We start from the raw sequence: 18,522 nt of genomic DNA on the forward strand, positions 1-18,522 counted from the left end.
TGACCGTGCGCAAGGCGTCCCGATCCAGAAAGGGACGCAACTGGCAGATCAGGCGAACCTGATAAAAGGCACCCCTGGCCACGGCCATCAAATGATCTTCTAAAGATAACTGTGAATCCAGGAGGACACCCAAGTTGCGGGCCCTCTCTGTGGGGAGCAAGATCTCATCCCCTATTGTCAGTGATGGTACTAGCTGACTATACCGGGACGCCGGAAGCCACAGCCACTCGGTCTTGGAGGGGTTGAGTCTGAGCTTATTTCTCCCCATCCAGATCCGCACAGCCTCCAGGCAACTGAACATCACAGCAAGGGCATCATTGGGGTGGTCTGGGGTGGAGATGTATAGCTGTGTGTCATCAGCATACTGATGAACACTCACCCCAAAACCACAGATGATCTCGCCTAGCGGTTTTACATAAATGTTGAACAGAAGGGGTGAGAGGACTGACCCTTGCGGCACCCCACAAATAAGGTGCCTCGAGGTTGACCTCTGCCCCCTGCCAACACAAACTGCGAACGGTCAGAGAGGAAGGAGGAGAACCACCGAAGCACAGTGCCCCCTATTCCTAACCCCTCCAGCCGGTGCAATAAGATACCATGGTCGATGGTATCAAAAGCCGCTGAGAGATCTAATAGGACCAGGATAGAGGAGCAACCTCTGTCCCGAGCCCTCCAGAGATCATCCACCAATGCGACCAATGCCGTTTCCGTGCTGTATCGTGACCTGAAGCCCGACTGGAACGGATCCAGATAGACAACTTCATCCAGGTATCGGGGTAGTTGTCGCGCCACCACACTCTCAACAACCTTCGCAACAAAGCAAAGATTGGAGACTGGACGATAATTTGATAATATAACCAGGTCCAGGGAAGGCTTCTTGAGGAGGGGCTTCACAACCGCCTCTTTCAAGGTGGTGGGAAAGACACCCTCACTCAGAGAAGCATTTATAATCCCCTGGAGCCAGCCTCGTGTAACCTCCCGGGAGGCCAGTACCAACCAGGAGGGACACGGGTCCAATAAACATGTGGCAGCGTTAAGCTTGCCCAGAATCCTGTCCACGTCCTCAGGAGCCACAGAGTCAAACTCTTCCCAGATAACGCTCTCAAGACCTGCCCCCGTCTCCTCCCCTGGATCTACCCAATCGGAGTCCAGGCCTTCCCGAATCTGAGCGACTTTATCATGCAGAAATTGTACAAAATCCTCAGCTCGACCCTTTAAGGGATCTTCCCGTACCCCCACCTGAAGTAGGGAGCGGGTCACCCTAAACAGCGCAGCTGGGCGGTTCTCTGCAGATGCAATAAGAGCGGAGAAGTAGCTAGACTTCGCCGCTCTTATCGCCACTAGGTAGGTCTTAATATAAGATCTCACTTGTGTTCGGTCAGATTCAGATCGGCTTGTCCTCCAATCGCTCTCCAGGCGTCTTTTCCGACGCTTCATCTCTCTCAGCTCCTCAGAAAACCAAGGAGCTAGATGAGATCGGCATCGGGTCAGAGGCCGCAAAGGCACAATGCGGTCCAAGGCCCCAGTAGCCGCCCTGTCCCAGGCGACCACCAGGTCCTCAGTCAAGTTGTGAGCCAGAGTCTCAGGAAATGGCCCAAGCTCCATCAGGAACCTTTCGGGGTCCATCAGGCGCCTGGGACGGAACCATTTGGTTGGTTCCGTCTCCCTGCGGTGGGTGGAAGTGACTTGAAAGTCCATGTGAAGGAGAGAATGATCATACCATGACAAGGGCTTGATGTCTATATCCCCTATTCTTAGATCATTCAGCCACTGATCAGAGACAAAAATCAAGTCCAGAGTGTGATTCCCCAAGTGGGTGGGGCCTTGAACTACCTGGGTCAGGTCCATGGCCGTCATGGAAGCCATGAACTCCCGAGCCATCTCTGACATCTCACCAGTGGATGGCAGGTTAAAATCCCCCATAACAATAAGTCTGGGGGTTTCTACCGCCACCCCGGCTATAATGTCGAGCAGCTCAGTCAGGACCGCTGTTACGTGACAGGCAGCCAGGTACGCAATCAGTAGGCCCATCTGAATCCCCCGACCCCACTTCACAAGGAGGGACTCACATCCGGCTATCTGAGGAACAGTGGCCTCCCTCGGGCAAAGACTTTCTCTAATGATTGCTGCCACTCCCCCACCCCTTCCCTGAGTCCTTGGCTGATGGAATGCACGGAAACCTGGCGGGTACATTTCCACAAGGGGAACTCCTCCCTCCTGGCCTAACCAGGTCTCCGTAATCCCTGCCAGGTCAGCACCCCCCTCTGAAATAAGATCATGAATGAGGGGGGCTTTATTTACCACTGACTTGGCATTACATAACATCAGCCGTAGACCCAGGGTCTGAGACTCTGAACAACCCGGGAAACAAGCAGTGCTTTGGGGGTCGGAGTGGGCAATCGCTTGTAAACAACTGTTCCATGTCCTGAATCAATTTTGTATTAATTATATTTTTAAATAGTTCCATTATTTAATCATGGCATACACTCATAATACCATTTAAATGAGCTGGATCAAGATATGATATGATATGATATGATATGATATGATATGATATGATATGATATGATATGATATGATGATATATGATATGATATTATTCATTACATTATTAATTATAATACTATACTAATTAAACACTTTTTTATACATGTTTTGAGATAAGAACTATATTTCAAAACTGCATAGATAAATTCCCACGTAGAGTCTGTTCCAATTTGCATAATACAATAGTTTGGAAGGTGTGAAATAGGCCATACTTAAAACTTAAATTCTTCAGCATTTTGTTTCCAGCATTTGCACAGTTTAAGATGTCTCTATCTATTCCCCCAAGATCAGTGGTGGGATTCAGCCAGTTCGCACCACTTTGGGAGAACTGGTTGTTAACTTTCTGAGCAATTTGGCAAACTGGTTGTTGGAAGAAATCATTAGGGCAGAGAACCGGTTCTTAAATTACTTGAATCCCACCACTGCCCAAGGTACAACTACTTCAGGTAGAAAGAAAGGAGGTATATGTGGATAGTATATGGTGGTGCTGTACAGAATGAATGTTTGGTTGAAAAAAGCAAAAATGGTTATCTATAAAAGTGTGCTTTTGGCTTTGTTTTATAGCAGTGAGAGTTAGATATAGCAGGAGAAATATAGAAGTTAACATGCAGGTGGTATGGGTTAAGAAATATGTGTAGTAAAAAAAGAGATAGGACTAAAATGGATGAATATAGATTAAATACAAAAGTAATATAGGAAAGTATGGTATAGTAAATGATATTGGTGTAAATTTTTGTCTTGTTTTATTTTCAGCTCTTAATGGTATTCTAGTATTCTATTTCTTACTCCTTTTCTATACTATATAATATTGCTTAACCCAAAATGACTACGGTAGTAGAATAGGATTATATACACACTGTGTATCCAGGACAATTTTGGTGACTCAAAATGTTTTTTATAATGACATCATCAGTACTTGGTGATTGACCTTTTTCAGGATAATTCTGCATGTCAGCTCCTCCCAGAAACAGGAGGTTTATATTTTTCTACATCACTGCATTTACTTTACAAACTATAAATATACATTTATAGTTTTCTCCAGTATTTCCATATTTCTATCTGGCCAATTCTATGACCTTGTTAAGCAATTCTCTGACTTATACCAGAGATCAGCCAACTGTTATTCAGTAGAAATGGGATATGACCCAAATAATGAGTGGAAACAAGCCTGTATTTAATAATAATGCAAACAAAACATATTATTTTGTCTTTTATCTTTTTTTTTTAAAGTACAAAGATAGAATAGTTATGAAATTGTAATATTCTAGAATCTAAAAGGAGAGAATAATGGCACCAAAGGGTTGGTAATTGAGATTTAGTGCCACATCCTTGTTTTCTTTATCAGTTTTTCCTTTTTATTTTTATAGCTGTGTATTCATGACAATTACAGAAACAATCCATTCCATAATTTCCGACATTGCTTCTGTGTTACCCAGATGATGTACAGCATGATCTCACTCTGCAACCTCCAGGTGTGTCTTTCTCTGGCCACTTTTATTCTCTCTTCAGTTCTCCTATCAGAAGAAAAACTGCATAAAACATCATTAAATCCATGGCTTTTTAAAATACTTTCTTCCCTACAACAGTATTTTGTTAACCTAATATTGAAAGGCCTAATGCAGAGTATCTCTTTACACATCCCTAGGATTTTGCCGAGAATAACTGATCCCAAGGTCACTTCAGTGTGTAACTTTTTTTACATTTAAGTGAAGAATTGAAAGCTCTAGTGAAAAGGAGATGGTTAAGAACCCTGGCAGTTTCTTAGTCTCCAAGAGACATAGGAAACTGCCTTACATCACATCAGATCATTGGTCCTTCTAGCCCAATATTGTCAACACTGATTGGCAGCAGGCGTTCAAACTGGAGGCCTATCTGGAGACTGGAGGTGCCAGGAATTCAGATCTCCAGCCTGCAAAGCATGTTCCTTACTTTTGAGCCACAGCCACTCTTGATGCATAAATCAGTAATGGTTCAAGAAGAACCACAGGCTCACACATTGCTGATGCCCCCTATGAAATATAAACCAACTTAGATGAAACCTTTGTCCTTTTTTTTACATTTAAAAAACAAGCCTGAAATTCAAACTTAAGAGAAGTTAAGCCTCTCCATACAAGTTTCCTAATGACCTCCCCCCTCCCCCCCCACTTAAAAATTAAAATGCTATAGCTTTAATGTTTCTTTGACTGAAAGAACAGAAAACCAAAGTGTCTTGGCTTCCTCTTTCATCTAAATTCAGGGTAGCCCAAACTGCTTGAACTACTTCTTGTGCCATTCTCTTGCACCATTTCCAACACAGTGCTCTCCAGATGTGTTAGGCTACAACATCCAGAATTCCTAATTTACTAACACCAAATTACTCAACATACTCTGATTGTGTCTCAAAACTGTCAAGCTCAGAGCCAAAAGAGAATTACTTTTGCCTTAAGAAGCAGGTGGGAAGAGAAGGGTGTTACGTTGCCTTATACAGCCTGATTCAGTCCTGGCCATTCTAACTGGGGATGGATTTTCTAGTTCTTCTCACACTACACTATCTTAAGGAGTTGCCCCTTTCTAGTCTAAATGGTACATGTAGTCCTCAATGTATGACTACAATTGAGTCCAACATTTCTGTTGATAAAGGAAACATTTGTTAAGTGAAATTTGTTACATTTTATGACCTTTTTTGCCACCTCTAAGTGAAAAACTATAATGGCACAGTAGTTAGAATATAGTACTACTTCTGCTGACTGCCGGCTGACTGCAATTTGATATCTAGAATCTCACCAGGCTCAAGGTTGACTCAGCCTTCCATCCTTCCAAGGTCGGTAAAATGAGGAGCCAGATTGTTGGGGGCAATACGCTAACTCTGTAAACTGCTTAGAGAGGGCTGTAAAGCACTGGGAAGCAGTATATAAGTCTAAGTGCTATTGCTATCACTGCAGTTGTTAAATTAGTAACATGATTGTTAATTAAATCTGGCTTCCTCATTGACTTTGCTTAACAGAAGGTTGAAAAGGTGATCTTATGACCCCAGGACACTTCAACAGTCATAAATATCAGCTATTTGCCAAGCATCTAAATTTTGCTCACATGACCATGGGGATGCTGCAACATCATGTGAAAAATGGTCCTACCACATTTTTCAGTACTCTTGTCACTTCGAACGGTCACTAAATGAACTGTTGTAAGTTGAGGACTATCTGTATTAAGAATGTTACCCCAAATATGTAGAACTCACATTTTCATACAGAAGTTAATCATGTCCATTATATTTGTAGGCAGGGGTGGGATTGAAAAATTTCAACAACCGGTTCACTGCCCGGTCACTGGGTGGGTGTGGCCATGGGGGCATGGCCTACTCAGCCTCCTGCACCATGGGGGGGGTGCATTTTCACCCCCCAGGCTCTGGAGGCTTTCCTGGAGCCTCCAGGAGGATGAAAACAGCCTCCCCAGGCACCAGAGGTTCTCCGGAGGCCAAAAGGGCCCATTTCTGGACTTCCAGTACTTCCGGTAGTCCCGTTTTTCACCCTCCCCAGGCTCCAGAGGGTTTCCTCGAGCCTCCAGGAGGGCAAAAATGGCCTCCCCCGGGTACCAGAGGCCCATTTCTGGACTTCCAGTACTTCCTGTAGGCCCGTTTTTCATCTCCCCAGGCTCCAGAGGCTTTCTTCGAGCCTTGAGGGCAAAAATGGCCCCCCCTGGGCTCCGGAGGCCCTCTCAAGGCTGGAAATGGACCCATTTCTGAACTTCTGGTACTTCCGGTAGGCCCATTTTTCACCCTCCCCAGGCTCCGGAGTCTTTCCTCAAGCTTCCAGGAGGGCAAAAACGACCTTCCCCAGGCACTGGAGGCCCTCCGGAGGCCAGAAACAAGCCTGTTTCCAGACTTCTGGTAGGCCCATTTTTCTGGTAGGCCTCTGCACGCACCATGTGCTTACCTGGCATCCAAAACAGGCTGCATGGAGACTCCTGGGAGGGAAGGGGAAGGGTGGGCGGGGTCAGCCAGTCCTTGGAACAACCAGTTCGGCAAACTGAACCTGTTCAAACTGGCTGAATCCCACCCCTGTTTGTTTAGCATAGATTTGCAACTTGAGTGGCCAATACAAGAACATAGTCACACAGTTGCCGTGTTTTATTCATGGAATTTAATAATTGGTTCATATGTTCTTTTTTTCCAGTTGCAACACTTCCATATTTTCCCTTTACTTTTTTTCTCACACCCCCCCAAAAAAAAAACCTTTAAAAGGAAAAGGAAGAAAAGCTGAACAAGGCTTTTGACTGGTAGGACAAGTATAATGCAAGGCAAGATAATTTAATAATATTGTCTATTTGCAAGCAAGAAGAATTTCTTGTGTAATCCTAACTTATTTTCTCAAGCAAGTAGCGGAACATTTTTTAAAAATTCCCCCGTTGCTACTTCTCTTCGGTACTGAAATAAAATATGAAGTACTAAAGTAAGTATCTTTCTTAACTAATATCAATCCTGGCACAGCATATTGCAAGCTGAGCAACCTTTGCCTTTAAATAAAATTTATCCACAGTTAAGCAGATCCAACATTTCCTCTCCATCCTGTTGTTAATTATACATCACTGCCAGACTTGGATGATTTGCTAGACAGTCATGGCAGAAAAAGGATCTTTAAACTTGCTACAGTAAATTAAGTGTTGACTTAATCTTGTTATTTTCCTGATATTTAAGTGTGCTTCTGATGTTGTAAAAGCTGTATAAAATTATAAGACTGTATTTTCTCTCTTTTCTCTTTTAGACAAAGATTTCCAAAATGGATATCTTAATGCTAATGACAGCATCAGTGTGTCATGATCTGGATCACCCAGGTTATAACAACACGTATGTATTATTTTGGAAGAGAGTTAGAGGTGAATAGCATCTGCTTAGAGAAATGGAATACAATTGAAAGTTCAGCATGTTAAACATGGGTCTATGACAATTCTTCGCATCTGACTCACCATAGCCAACTTGCCAAGGCCAACTTGACGTGACCAACTCACCATAGGATGACTCACCATGGCCAACTCACCACAGGACAATACACTGCAGGACAAGAGTTACACTAATATCAAAGAAATGGTGGAATGGAATCATTAAACAAAGGATGAAAAAGGAGGGACAGAATGAAATTATTTATTTTAAATAATTGAATTGAATTGTTAAATTGTCCTGAAGCAAGTTGTCCCATGGTAAGTTGGCCGTAGCAAGTTGCCCCGCAACAAGTTGGCCGCAGTGAGTTGGCTGTGTAATCTTATGCAACACCTTTTTGCAGGAATTCCACCATAAGATCTTACCCCCAATTCCTGAGGATGCTGGCCCAAGACATTAGTGGAACAGAAAGTGCATTGCCTAAATTGAAATGTATAAAATGTATAATACTAAAGCCAGAAGAAAGAAAAAAAATAAAAATTAAAAAACCTTTCACCTTGCAAAAAATATAGTGATAATACACTAAATTGTGCTCTTTCATTGTCTTCCTGTAGTACATGTTATCTAAGAAACTCAGCTGCCTAGTAAATATACACAGAATATTAATTTCAGACTATTTAGATTAGTAGGATATAATAATCTGCTGGAGTGTAAGAATTAAGCAAATTTGAGTAGCTTTTAAAAGAAGAAGTTAATAAAACCCCAAATGGGACCACATGGCCAAATCAGGATTTTTTTTTCATAATATGTGTATATCTTTATTAGATCTGGGAAAAATAAATGTGATCTACTTTGGCTTTTTGCTTCAAACATGTTTTTTAAAGCTGTGTAGTAATGTATTTATAGAAGTATGTGTCACTCTATATGTACAGGTAAGAAATGTATTTTAAGAAACTACCTTGAGGAAGGAAGTAACATCTTATAATTGGTTTGTGTTAGTAAAGCATCAGAACAGACAACGCATGATGACTGTATCTTTGGGCACGTATCTTTACAGAATTATAAAGATTAATAACAAAAATGTTAACATAATTGCAATTTTGTAAATAAATAGCATTGAAATGGTTGATTGGATTGTAAAAATAATGAAGGAACGTTGCAAAAATGAAACAGAACACATCCCATTGTAGCTTCCAAATTAGCTATTTTCATTGTAGAAATAAACTAATTTAGCACATTTCTGTTTATGCCTTTGGTTTATTTCAGGTATCAGATCAATGCACGAACAGAGCTAGCTGTGCGATATAATGATATTTCCCCACTAGAGAATCATCACTGTGCAGTGGCTTTCCAGATCCTTGCACAGCCAGAATGCAACATTTTATCCAATCTTGATAAGGAACAGTTCAAACGGATCAGACAGGTATGGGTTCAAAGGTATGGGTTCACAGAGAATTGCAACTGAGATCAGCTGGTCTGTCTCAGGATTAAGAAGACTGTGCCTCTCAAAACTATGTTTAACTACAATGCTCTAAACTCTTATTGGCCAGGCTTGATGTCTATGAAGATTGTCAATCATCCAGGTCAGTTGTCCCAAAGGTGCTTTTTCAAGAGGCAACTGAAGTTTCTTGTTTTTCTTTGAAGACGTTTTGCTTCTCATCCAAGAATTTTCTTCAGTTCTGAAGCTTCTTGGATGAGAAGCCAAACATCTTGAAAGATAAACAAAAAAGTCCAGGTGCCTCTTGAAAAAGCACCTTTGGGACAGCCAGGCATGATGCTAGATATACAGTATATAGATGACCAGAGATTCAGTGGTGGGTTGCCCCCAGTTCGCACTGGTTCTATATAACCGGTAGTAAAACCAGCGGGAGGATCCGCCCACCAACCCCGACATCATCAAAAAGCTTCTGTGCATCCGCAGAAGCTTCTACGCATGCGAGCAAAGCGAGCGAGCACACACGGCCCCGCTGCAAACCGGTAGTAAAAGTAAGTAGAACCCACCCCTGCAGAGATTCCCCAAATGTTAGCACCATGGGTTGAAAATTTGAGAGTTTAACATCTGAGCCTATTTTATTGAAATGTCTCAAGTGCTCTCTGAAACATATGAAACAGAAACAGGACTAGATCTTTGAGCATGCCAAGAGTAACATTAATTAAAAAGTTTGCAAAGTCTAGAGCTAGAAGGTAAAACATAGCAAGAAAGCCAGTTTGGTCTAATGGTTAAGGTATCTAGAAAGTGGGAGACCATGAGTTCTAGGCCTGTCTTAGCATGAAAGCCAGCTAGGTGATTTTGGGCCAGTCTCAGCTCAAACCACCACCATCCAGTCCCCCCCAGGATTGCTGTTATGGGAAAAATAGGAGGAGGATAGTGAAGGTTCATTCTCCAAGCTTGTGGGTTGGTTCACAGAACGAACCTTCACCCTCATCCTACACCCGAGCTACAGATATTCGCCACTCTTGCAAAGGAAGATAGTGTGATGAATATGTTCACCACCCTGAGTTACTGGTAAAAATAATAAGGGATGGTGCACAGCCGGTGATTAGGAGCAGGTGGGATAAAATAAAATGAAATGAAATAATATTCTCCTAGGAATCCTTGACAGTCAGCATCTCTCATTTGAGAAATTCAATAGAAGCATCATCAACAGTCAAACCTAATGAAATAAGTACCTCATAGACAAGCTGGTGCCTTTCAATTAGATTAGATACAATACTCATCATCCTTAGTTATCACAGTAGGAATAATTCTTAGTTGTAGTTTAACACAACTAAGAAATGGTGCCAGTTTGGTGAAGGATATTGCAGATATCTTTGGAAAAATATTATAGTTTTTTATATTATAATGTGTTAATATATTTAACTGGTTTTATTGTAAGTTTTGTTTTTTGGTAAAAGTCCTAAGGAAATGCTAAAGAGAAGAGGTATAACATAGCGCAGTGTAACATAACATAACACACATTAGTACAAAAAAAAAATCACATTATGTTTTAAATCACAGAACAATGTAAAAAAAACATGTTATGCTACACCGATTCTTGATGTTTTGTTAAAGCAGTTCTCAGTTCATGCAGAAGCACTAAAGCCAGATCAACCCTCCTGCCATGCAGAAAAGGGGAGAAATTAAATGTACATATTTCCCCGTGTGTGCCTAATAGAAATTCCAAGATACTTGTACTTAGCATCGTGATTATAGGCCTGATCCAGATTTGCCTTCCATAGCTCATTAAAAAAAGATAAATAGCTCATTTAGATAAAGATAATGAGCTCATAGCTCGTTAAAAAAAACTCCTAGCATAGTTTCAGCAAAGTTCTGTCCTATGTTTTTCCTCAAAATTGCTTCCTTCTTCAGAATATGTCATATCCAAAAAGGGGAAAATTGAATAAAGGGTAGGAATACATAGAAAGCTAGAATAGGTCCACTTCAAGAAGCATAAACTGTTTCTTCTTTTTTCTTAAACAATGTAGGGGATAATTACATTAATCCTAGCAACAGACATGGCACAGCATGCTGAAATACTGGATTCTTTCAAAGAAATCTTAGATGAGTTTGCCTATTCAAATGAGGAACATGTAACTCAGGTAAGATGCTTTTCTTTCTTTATTAGCATTTAGCTTTTATTCAGATGGAAAGGGTTCTCCAGCCCACCTTAAAGATCAATAAAAAGAGACAACCTTGCTTTCAGGATTGGGCAACCTGACAGCCTTTTTGCATTCCTGGAATTTCCATGCATCCAAAAACTTCAGCCTTGTGGTTTCTTATCATTTAGAGAAGGAAAAATGCATGAGAAATGCTTAGTAAGCCTTAAAACTGAGCTTTTCCATTAATTATTTATAGCATCCATGGAATAGTTTGCCAACCACAGTTCCCATGAAGCTGACCGTATCTCCTTCTCAATGAGGTCAATCTTACCTATGTATGGGGAATCTGTGACCCTGCCGATGATTCTCAATCACAGCTTTCCACAGCCCTCATTGGCTGTGCTTGTTTCAACTGCTAGGAGTTATAGTAGTAGAACCTCCAGTAGACCATAGAGTTTCCATTTATTGTCCATGTTCAAAATGCTGAACTTCAAATCCCCATTTGGTAGAATATCAGTTTTTATTGTTTTAACATCTACAGTGAACAAGAAAGCAGATAAATTGAGGACAGGCTGCCTTGGCTTGATGGATATGTAAACATATGTTTTTACTCTTTTCAGTTAAAAGGAGGGGCAGGCAAGCAGAACAAAAGGCCCCCCCTCCTGTTATACAGTACAGGGATCATTACAGAGAATCCGCTGTTTCAAACAAATCTAATCTGGTAATAATTTCACTGCTGACTTTCCACAACAAAGTGGAAGAAACCAGTGGTGGGATTCAAATTTTTTTACTACCAGTTCTGTGGGCGTGGCTTGGTGGGCGTGGCTTGGTGGGCGTGGCAGGGGAAGGATACTGTAAAATCTCCATTCCCTCCTGATCAGCTGGGACTCATGAGGCAGAGAATAGATGGGGCAGGGCCAGTCAGAGGTGGTATTTACTGGTTCTCCGAACTACTCAAAATTTTCATTACTGATTCTCCAGAACTGGTCAGAACCTGCTGAATACCACCTCTGGAAGAAACACTGGCAGATAAAATAAAGATCTCACATTGTAAACTGCTTTGCTGTTTTCAGTTGAAGATGATATTGATCAAGTGCTGCGATATCTCCAATGAAGTTCGCCCAATGGAAATAGCAGAACCATGGGTGGACTGCTTATTGGAAGAATATTTTATGCAGGTAAAAAGATACACGGTTATCACCATAATGATTTATATTTTTAAATTCCACTTGAAGTATATTCAATAACAATGCTGCTATGCTAGAATCACAGGACTGGTTCTGTTATAAATCATAATGAGAAAGTGGTAGTGGGTATCAGAAAAGTGGAATAGCCACATAGGCAATCCCCACACAGGCCCCCTTTCACATAAGGATGTGCAAGCTCAACTTGTCTTTCCCATCATACCAAAACCTAGCTAGTTTTCCTCTAGGGTGGACAGTGGATGTTGTGTTCTGGTTATTGTTACACTAAGATTCAGCAGCCAGGCTGATTGCCTTCTGCACATGGATGATGGACTGGGAGGTTTGGGACACTATTTTGTCTTTTGTTTCTACTAGGAAAATATGTTGGACTGACTCTGTGGATCCACTATGTTGAAAAAATACTTTCAGTAAGATTTGTGTCTAACTGTAGATTGCTGCAGTTTGCAACCTAGAAAGATGATAATAGCCAAATAGTGTAAATATTAATGGAAAGCTGTTGCTTCTCTCTTGAGAGTTGTTTCTGCCAGTCAGCTCAGCATACAATTTTTTTTCAAACTCAAGCAGGTCAGATTTGAGGCAATAGAAAGCATAGCTAAGGAAGCCTAAGTGGGTCAAGTGGTAGATGCTGAATTACATAACTAAGCCTGTAATCAGTGAAATAATGTTAAGAGAAAGAAAGGAGAGGAAAGTCTGGTAGTTTTTAATAGAATAGTCAAGTTAGTTCTGACCTCTCTTTACTAGACCTCTCTTTTGGAAGCAATTGTAGGTAGCAATAGGTAAATATAAAGGAATGGTTTGTTTGCCAAATATTAGGCTGTCACAGTGATGTATATCAAGTAAAGTTTGTTAGTGACTGAGAACAGAAAAGAGGAAGAAGAGTTGGAGGTTTTTTTTATTTAATATCTTTCCCTTATTGGAAAATAACTAACTTTAACCAACAATTTCATGTCAGTGTTTATCTGTACGTCTGCCTGTCTGTCTACAAATACACAAACTTTTATACATACTGTAATATAAATGTATAAAACCAGAAAAGAATAGCAGCTCGTGAGAGATTAGATCTTCTTTCAATTAATCTGCATCACCTGTATATTTATTCACAGTACTTTTGATGTGGACTTAATTTTCCCCTTTTATTTTGAAGAAAAAAACTGATGCAGGACCTAATTTAGTATCTGTCTCTCATTTGGAAGTAGGTACACATCAGTCTCCTGTTTAAAAAAAATCAAGACACACCTGAGTAACAGTCAGAGATTATTCCAGTGGGGAAATGATGCATCCATAAGTAAGGGTTAAGTCCACGGGTGGGTTCTACTTACCTTTACTACCAGTTCACCTCATGCCCACGCAGATCAACTTTGATGACGGGTCAGTGGGCAGAGCCTCCCTCTGGTTTTATTACTGGTTCTTGCGAACCAGTCTGAACCAGGGGCAACCCATCACTGGTTAGGTCACTCTTCTCTACATTACACTGTTCCAGTCCAGATATGAGGGATAGATATTTTGGAGATATTTATGACACAGTTATCAGTTGGGACTCTTGTTCTGACACTATAATTCTTCTCTGGTTGAGCAGCAATTAGGAAATCCTGCTTGGGCTAAAAGGCAGGTTATATAAATTGTATTAAATATATAACTAAAATGTATAAATGATATGGTTTGTGTATTAACATTCCTATGACACATTGTTATACTTGTTGTAGAGTGACCGGGAAAAGTCTGAAGGCCTTCCAGTGGCACCTTTTATGGACCGAGACAAAGTGACCAAACCAACAGCACAGATTGGCTTCCTCAAATTTGTTCTTATTCCAATGTTTGAAACTGTAACAAGGGTAAGGGATTTGGAATATATAATCAAAACCCATTTGACCAACTAAAATGGTGCCCTCGTTTAATAGAACAACTTATCTTTTTTTATTAATTTTTTTTCTTAGGCTTTTATAAAATACAGGTGTCCATTTCCGAGGGTCCTAGTCCTTCTCTATTGTATACAGTATAATGTTAGCATATTTTTAAAATCAGTGATAATCAACACTGTTAACTTTTGTTTCTCCATTATGTTAGCTTTTTCCAGAAGTTGAAGAAGTAATGCTCCAGCCACTTTGGGAATCCAGAGATCGCTATGAGGAGCTGAAACAAATAGATGATGCTATAAAAGAGGTCAGGACAGCACCTTCTCAGGTATTGCTTTATCTTATTTATAACCACTTCTCTTCTAACCAACTCTCTTTCGTCTGCCTGCACTTAAAACATTTTCTTGGGAAAATATCTGACGTGTTTCTTTCTCTGACTTATTCTTTTAAAAAGTAGGTCAGTTTACTTTTCCAAACATCATTCAACCAATGTTTGTGTGTGAATGGATATGTGTGATAGCCACTACTTTGCTTGGATCTAGCCAGCAGGGTGTTTAGATCTGGCCCGCAGGGCTGCCCTGGAAACAGCAAAGGACCAGCCTGTGGTGCTTCTGGCAGCAAAAGCAGGGCTTGGGAGGGCACGTGGCCCTTCCAAGCTCCATTTTCGCTGGCAGAAGATTGCAGGAAGCTGTTGCAGCTGAAAATGGAGCTTGGGAGCCTGTTTTCGCTGACAGGGCTCTGGGGCCACTGCACGCGGCCCTGACACAAGTGATGTCAAGCAAGCCATGCACACCCGAGCCCCCTGAGGTCAAACACAACCCTGATGCGGCCCTCAGTGAAATTGACACCTCTGCTCTAAAGTATACTCCCAGACATTCTTCTCACCCAATTCAAATAATGTTAAAATTATGAAATCTTATTAGGTCTTGCCGTGCCTATTTCATCAGTTTCTGATGAGTTTTGGTCATTATTTTATTAGATATCTGGTTCTTCATGCAAGATCACATGAAGCTGCTTATTATCTGTCTGCCAATTAACAATTTCAATGTATTTGGTAGCTCGGTTCCCTAATGATAATTACATAAATCCAGAGTTCAGTAGGCAATATGTGTAATAACCAAGTAGTATCTCCCTTAAGTCAAGCACATATTTAGCTGATTGAATGGGGATGTCCATTCTGTACTCTTGGCATTGCCCTCCCTTTTTTTTTTTTTTTTAACTTCCCAGTCCACTTTGCAGTCTTGGTCTTTATATTTAAATTTATTCCATCCCTACAATTCACATTTCTTCTTGGCTTTGAAGCAAAATTCTATTTTTAAAAGCCTTATTTTCTACCCTCTAGTTGCTAAGGTGGACATGAATGATATCAACTATGTAACGTGTATGATTTATTTTTGTTTCTATGTGCTGATCTGTGTGGGAGACAGTGGCTAATATCTAGAAGGTCTATGTCCACTCTGGAGGTTGTTTTAAATGACAGCTATAGTCCCTGTGAACTGAATTTTATATTATGCAACAGAAAGCTGAGCAGACTATAGTTTTCCTCCCATTAGGATAAAGTTCATTTTAACTGGCTGTTCCTTCAAACTGAGTAATGAAACAATGGGAACATTAACATGAAGTAGATTTCTGTGATGACCAGTGAAGCCAGCCTAATAATCAAGTAGGCTTGCAGAAATTATATTCCACTTCTACCAGCATACTTAAAAGGCAGTATTTTTCTTAGGTGGCTAAAAATTCTTAGCAGGCAAGTAAAATAAAGGCTAAACATTTTTCCACAACATTGTACAGGGCAACATACATGGTCTTTCCAATTTGTTGTTCTAAGACTTTGGAACTCTTGCTAATAAAAATCAGGCTGTTGTTCTTTCTCATTTTTGTTGCATTTTCTTGACTTTCAACTTTCCTAATTTTTTCTTAATCCTCACTTGTTATGTTTAAGGCTGGATCTTTCTTGGAGAAAATTCTCCATTTTGTTTCATAAGGAAATTCCTCCTGGCGAGGTTCACAAAACTTAGGACAAAAGTTTAATAAGGTTTGTAGTTCTAATTATTTAGTTACATGGCTTCTTGCCTGGTTTCCTCTTATTTACCTAAGTAGTTACTGTAGATTTAGTTCAGTGCTATTCTCAAAGCAGTTCATTAAAAAAAAAAACATCTGCCACATGAAAATGTACTTTGTGTTTGGGGGGCCCTTTAACTTCCAATTAATAAACCATTACCTGTCGATAACTTGCCAGGTAGACAAATGTGTAAACACTCCAGATTTGTGTTGCCCTACTTTCTGAATTGCATTTGAGCAGACTTTGTGAAGTCACCTTGAAATTTGGGTTTAGGAAAGGATTCTATACAGAAGTAGGAAACTTTGGGAAGCAAAGGTTATAAGAATGCTGAAAAATGGAGTTGAAAGCTCCCTTTATCCTCCCTTCTCAAAATAATCTTTGCAGATTATTTGAAACAATGTCAAAATTGTGAATCCAGTGATTTCCACTTTTTTAAGCAGTGTGCAATTAATCCATACAACTCACTTCCACTAGATGTAGTGATGGCCATTACCTAGTATATTTTAAAAGGGAGCAGGTAAGTTCCAAAATGGCAGAATATTGGATTGCTGCCATGATAACACCACTGAATGCCAATTGCATTCTGTCTGTGAGATCTTATAAAAATTTGGTCCCACTGCATAAAAGAAAAAGAATGCTGGGGCAGTTGTATAATTGATCTGATCCAGTGGGGCTCTTGCAGTTTTTATGGGCATCTCTGATGCAAACATTATTCTCATTATTGCATCTATCGGTCTACTTTAAACTCATTCAAAAAAATTTCAGACCAGGATAACATGCAGGAGCATTGCAATCTTAATTCGAATGGATGCAACGTATACACTAAGAATGTCTGGCCTCACCCTGGATTTTGAGCTCTCTTGATTATAAAACTCTCAGCAAAAAACAATACATGTCTATGCAAAACATACTTTATTTGCTTTTCTTAGCTGGAACACCAAACAGTTGGAAATAAATTCAAAGCTTATAATGGCTTTGAAATAGTCCTTTGCAGGGACTACTGAAAACTCCAGTTATCTTTTTGGTCCCCACACAGTAATAATTTTATGTGTGATATTTAATAACAATGTGTTTGAATGCTTGATTTGTGAAATGACATGCCTTTCAATAAACCAGTTACTTTATTTCAGTTTCAGAAGAAGAAGAATGAAAGTTTGACGTGTGAAACCAGAGAGAAGTGAAAAGCAAAGCACAAAGAAAGGTTACATATCAAAATAATTTCTACTTATTCTTTGAAGGGTTCTGAAAGCAAATATTTAATAGTAAAATCTTTGAAATATTTAAAATAAGAAATAGTTGTGCTAAAATAATTTCATTGATGTATACATACATATCTTCCTATCATGCTACAATATTCCCTTTTGAGGTAAATAGTTTTATGCAAAGTGGAGAAAAGGCATAAACATAAAGAGCGTTTTAATAAATATATTTTAAATATACATTTTAAAATAAATGTTAAAAAATAAAATATATACTAAAGACATATGATAAGAAAAAAAGAGAAATTTAGCTAAATCTAATATAAGTCAACACCAGCTAAAACACCTCTTTATATCTTTCTATCCTTGCAAATCAGTGTTTCTATCTTGTCCATATGCATTGCCTTTTGTTGCAATATATTCAATTTTCCTAATCAGAAATGCCTTGGAAAAATTTCAGAATACCTTTTGTTTGGGTCAAATATTAATATAATAGAGAATCAGTAACAAAAATAGTAAGCCAAGTAGTTTCTATAGTTGGCTTATTAAAAGGAAACTGTTGCAGCAAATATTATTGTAACAGTGCGGTTAAGAATGGAAGAAACCTAAAAGTCACAATCCAATGAAACAAATACATTCAAGTCCCACTGATGTTAGTGGAACCCAAATACCTTTAATTGTTTGCTTTAGCTATATTAATATCAAAGGGTCTTAAAACAGACTAGATAGGTCTGAGACCAAGGGAGGCCACTGTTCCTCAGACGGCCGGCTGTGAATCCCTCCTTGTGAAATGGGGCCACGGGGTTCAGATGGGTTTGCTGATCACATACCTGGCTCCCTGCCATGTGGCAGCAGCCCTGCCCGAGCTACTCAGTGTCATCGCCACGGTGGCGGTTGAGACCCCTAGGCTTATGGTCATGGGGGATTTCAACTTGCCGTCCGTTGGTGAAGCATCTGAGGTGGCTCGGGAGTTCATGGCTTCCATGACAGCCATGGACCTGACCCAGTTAATTCATGGCCCTACCCACATGGGGGGAAACACGCTGGATCTGGTTTTTGTCTCTGGACAGTGGTTGAGTGATCTCGAGATAGGGGATATAGTCACCGAGCCCTTGTCATGGTCTGATCACTCTCTCCTTCGTCTCGACCTTCGAACCGCTACACCCCGCCGCAGGGAGGCGGAGCCGGTAAGATGGTTCCGCCCCAGGCGCCTGATGGAACCGGA

The 18,522-nt window shown here is 40.3% G+C and overlaps 1 protein-coding gene across 2 annotated transcripts in view; it reads left to right on the forward strand.

Annotated features, from left to right (window-relative positions):
* The window catches only part of PDE9A (phosphodiesterase 9A), an 81,914-nt gene that overhangs the window by 59,738 nt on the left and 3,654 nt on the right, over window positions 1-18,522 (forward strand). The window contains exons 11-19 of one of the 2 annotated variants that reach the window (XR_009623136.2): window positions 3,915-4,019; window positions 7,287-7,369; window positions 8,666-8,822; window positions 10,865-10,978; window positions 12,052-12,156; window positions 13,887-14,015; window positions 14,248-14,364; window positions 15,979-16,071; window positions 17,229-17,299. Coding sequence is in view for 1 of the 2 variants with exons in the window: in XM_034423931.3 (XP_034279822.1) it covers window positions 3,915-4,019; window positions 7,287-7,369; window positions 8,666-8,822; window positions 10,865-10,978; window positions 12,052-12,156; window positions 13,887-14,015; window positions 14,248-14,364; window positions 17,229-17,279 (861 nt within the window). In the remaining variant the exon portion in view is untranslated. Of the gene's footprint in view, window positions 1-3,914; window positions 4,020-7,286; window positions 7,370-8,665; window positions 8,823-10,864; window positions 10,979-12,051; window positions 12,157-13,886; window positions 14,016-14,247; window positions 14,365-15,978; window positions 16,072-17,228; window positions 17,300-18,522 lie in introns of those variants that run through there. The other variant, XM_034423931.3, reaches the window with a different exon arrangement.

The sequence above is a fragment of the Pantherophis guttatus genome, chromosome 5, assembly GCF_059756535.1.
Source record: "Pantherophis guttatus breed Tessera chromosome 5, ASM5975653v1, whole genome shotgun sequence".
NCBI lineage: Eukaryota > Metazoa > Chordata > Lepidosauria > Squamata > Colubridae > Pantherophis > Pantherophis guttatus.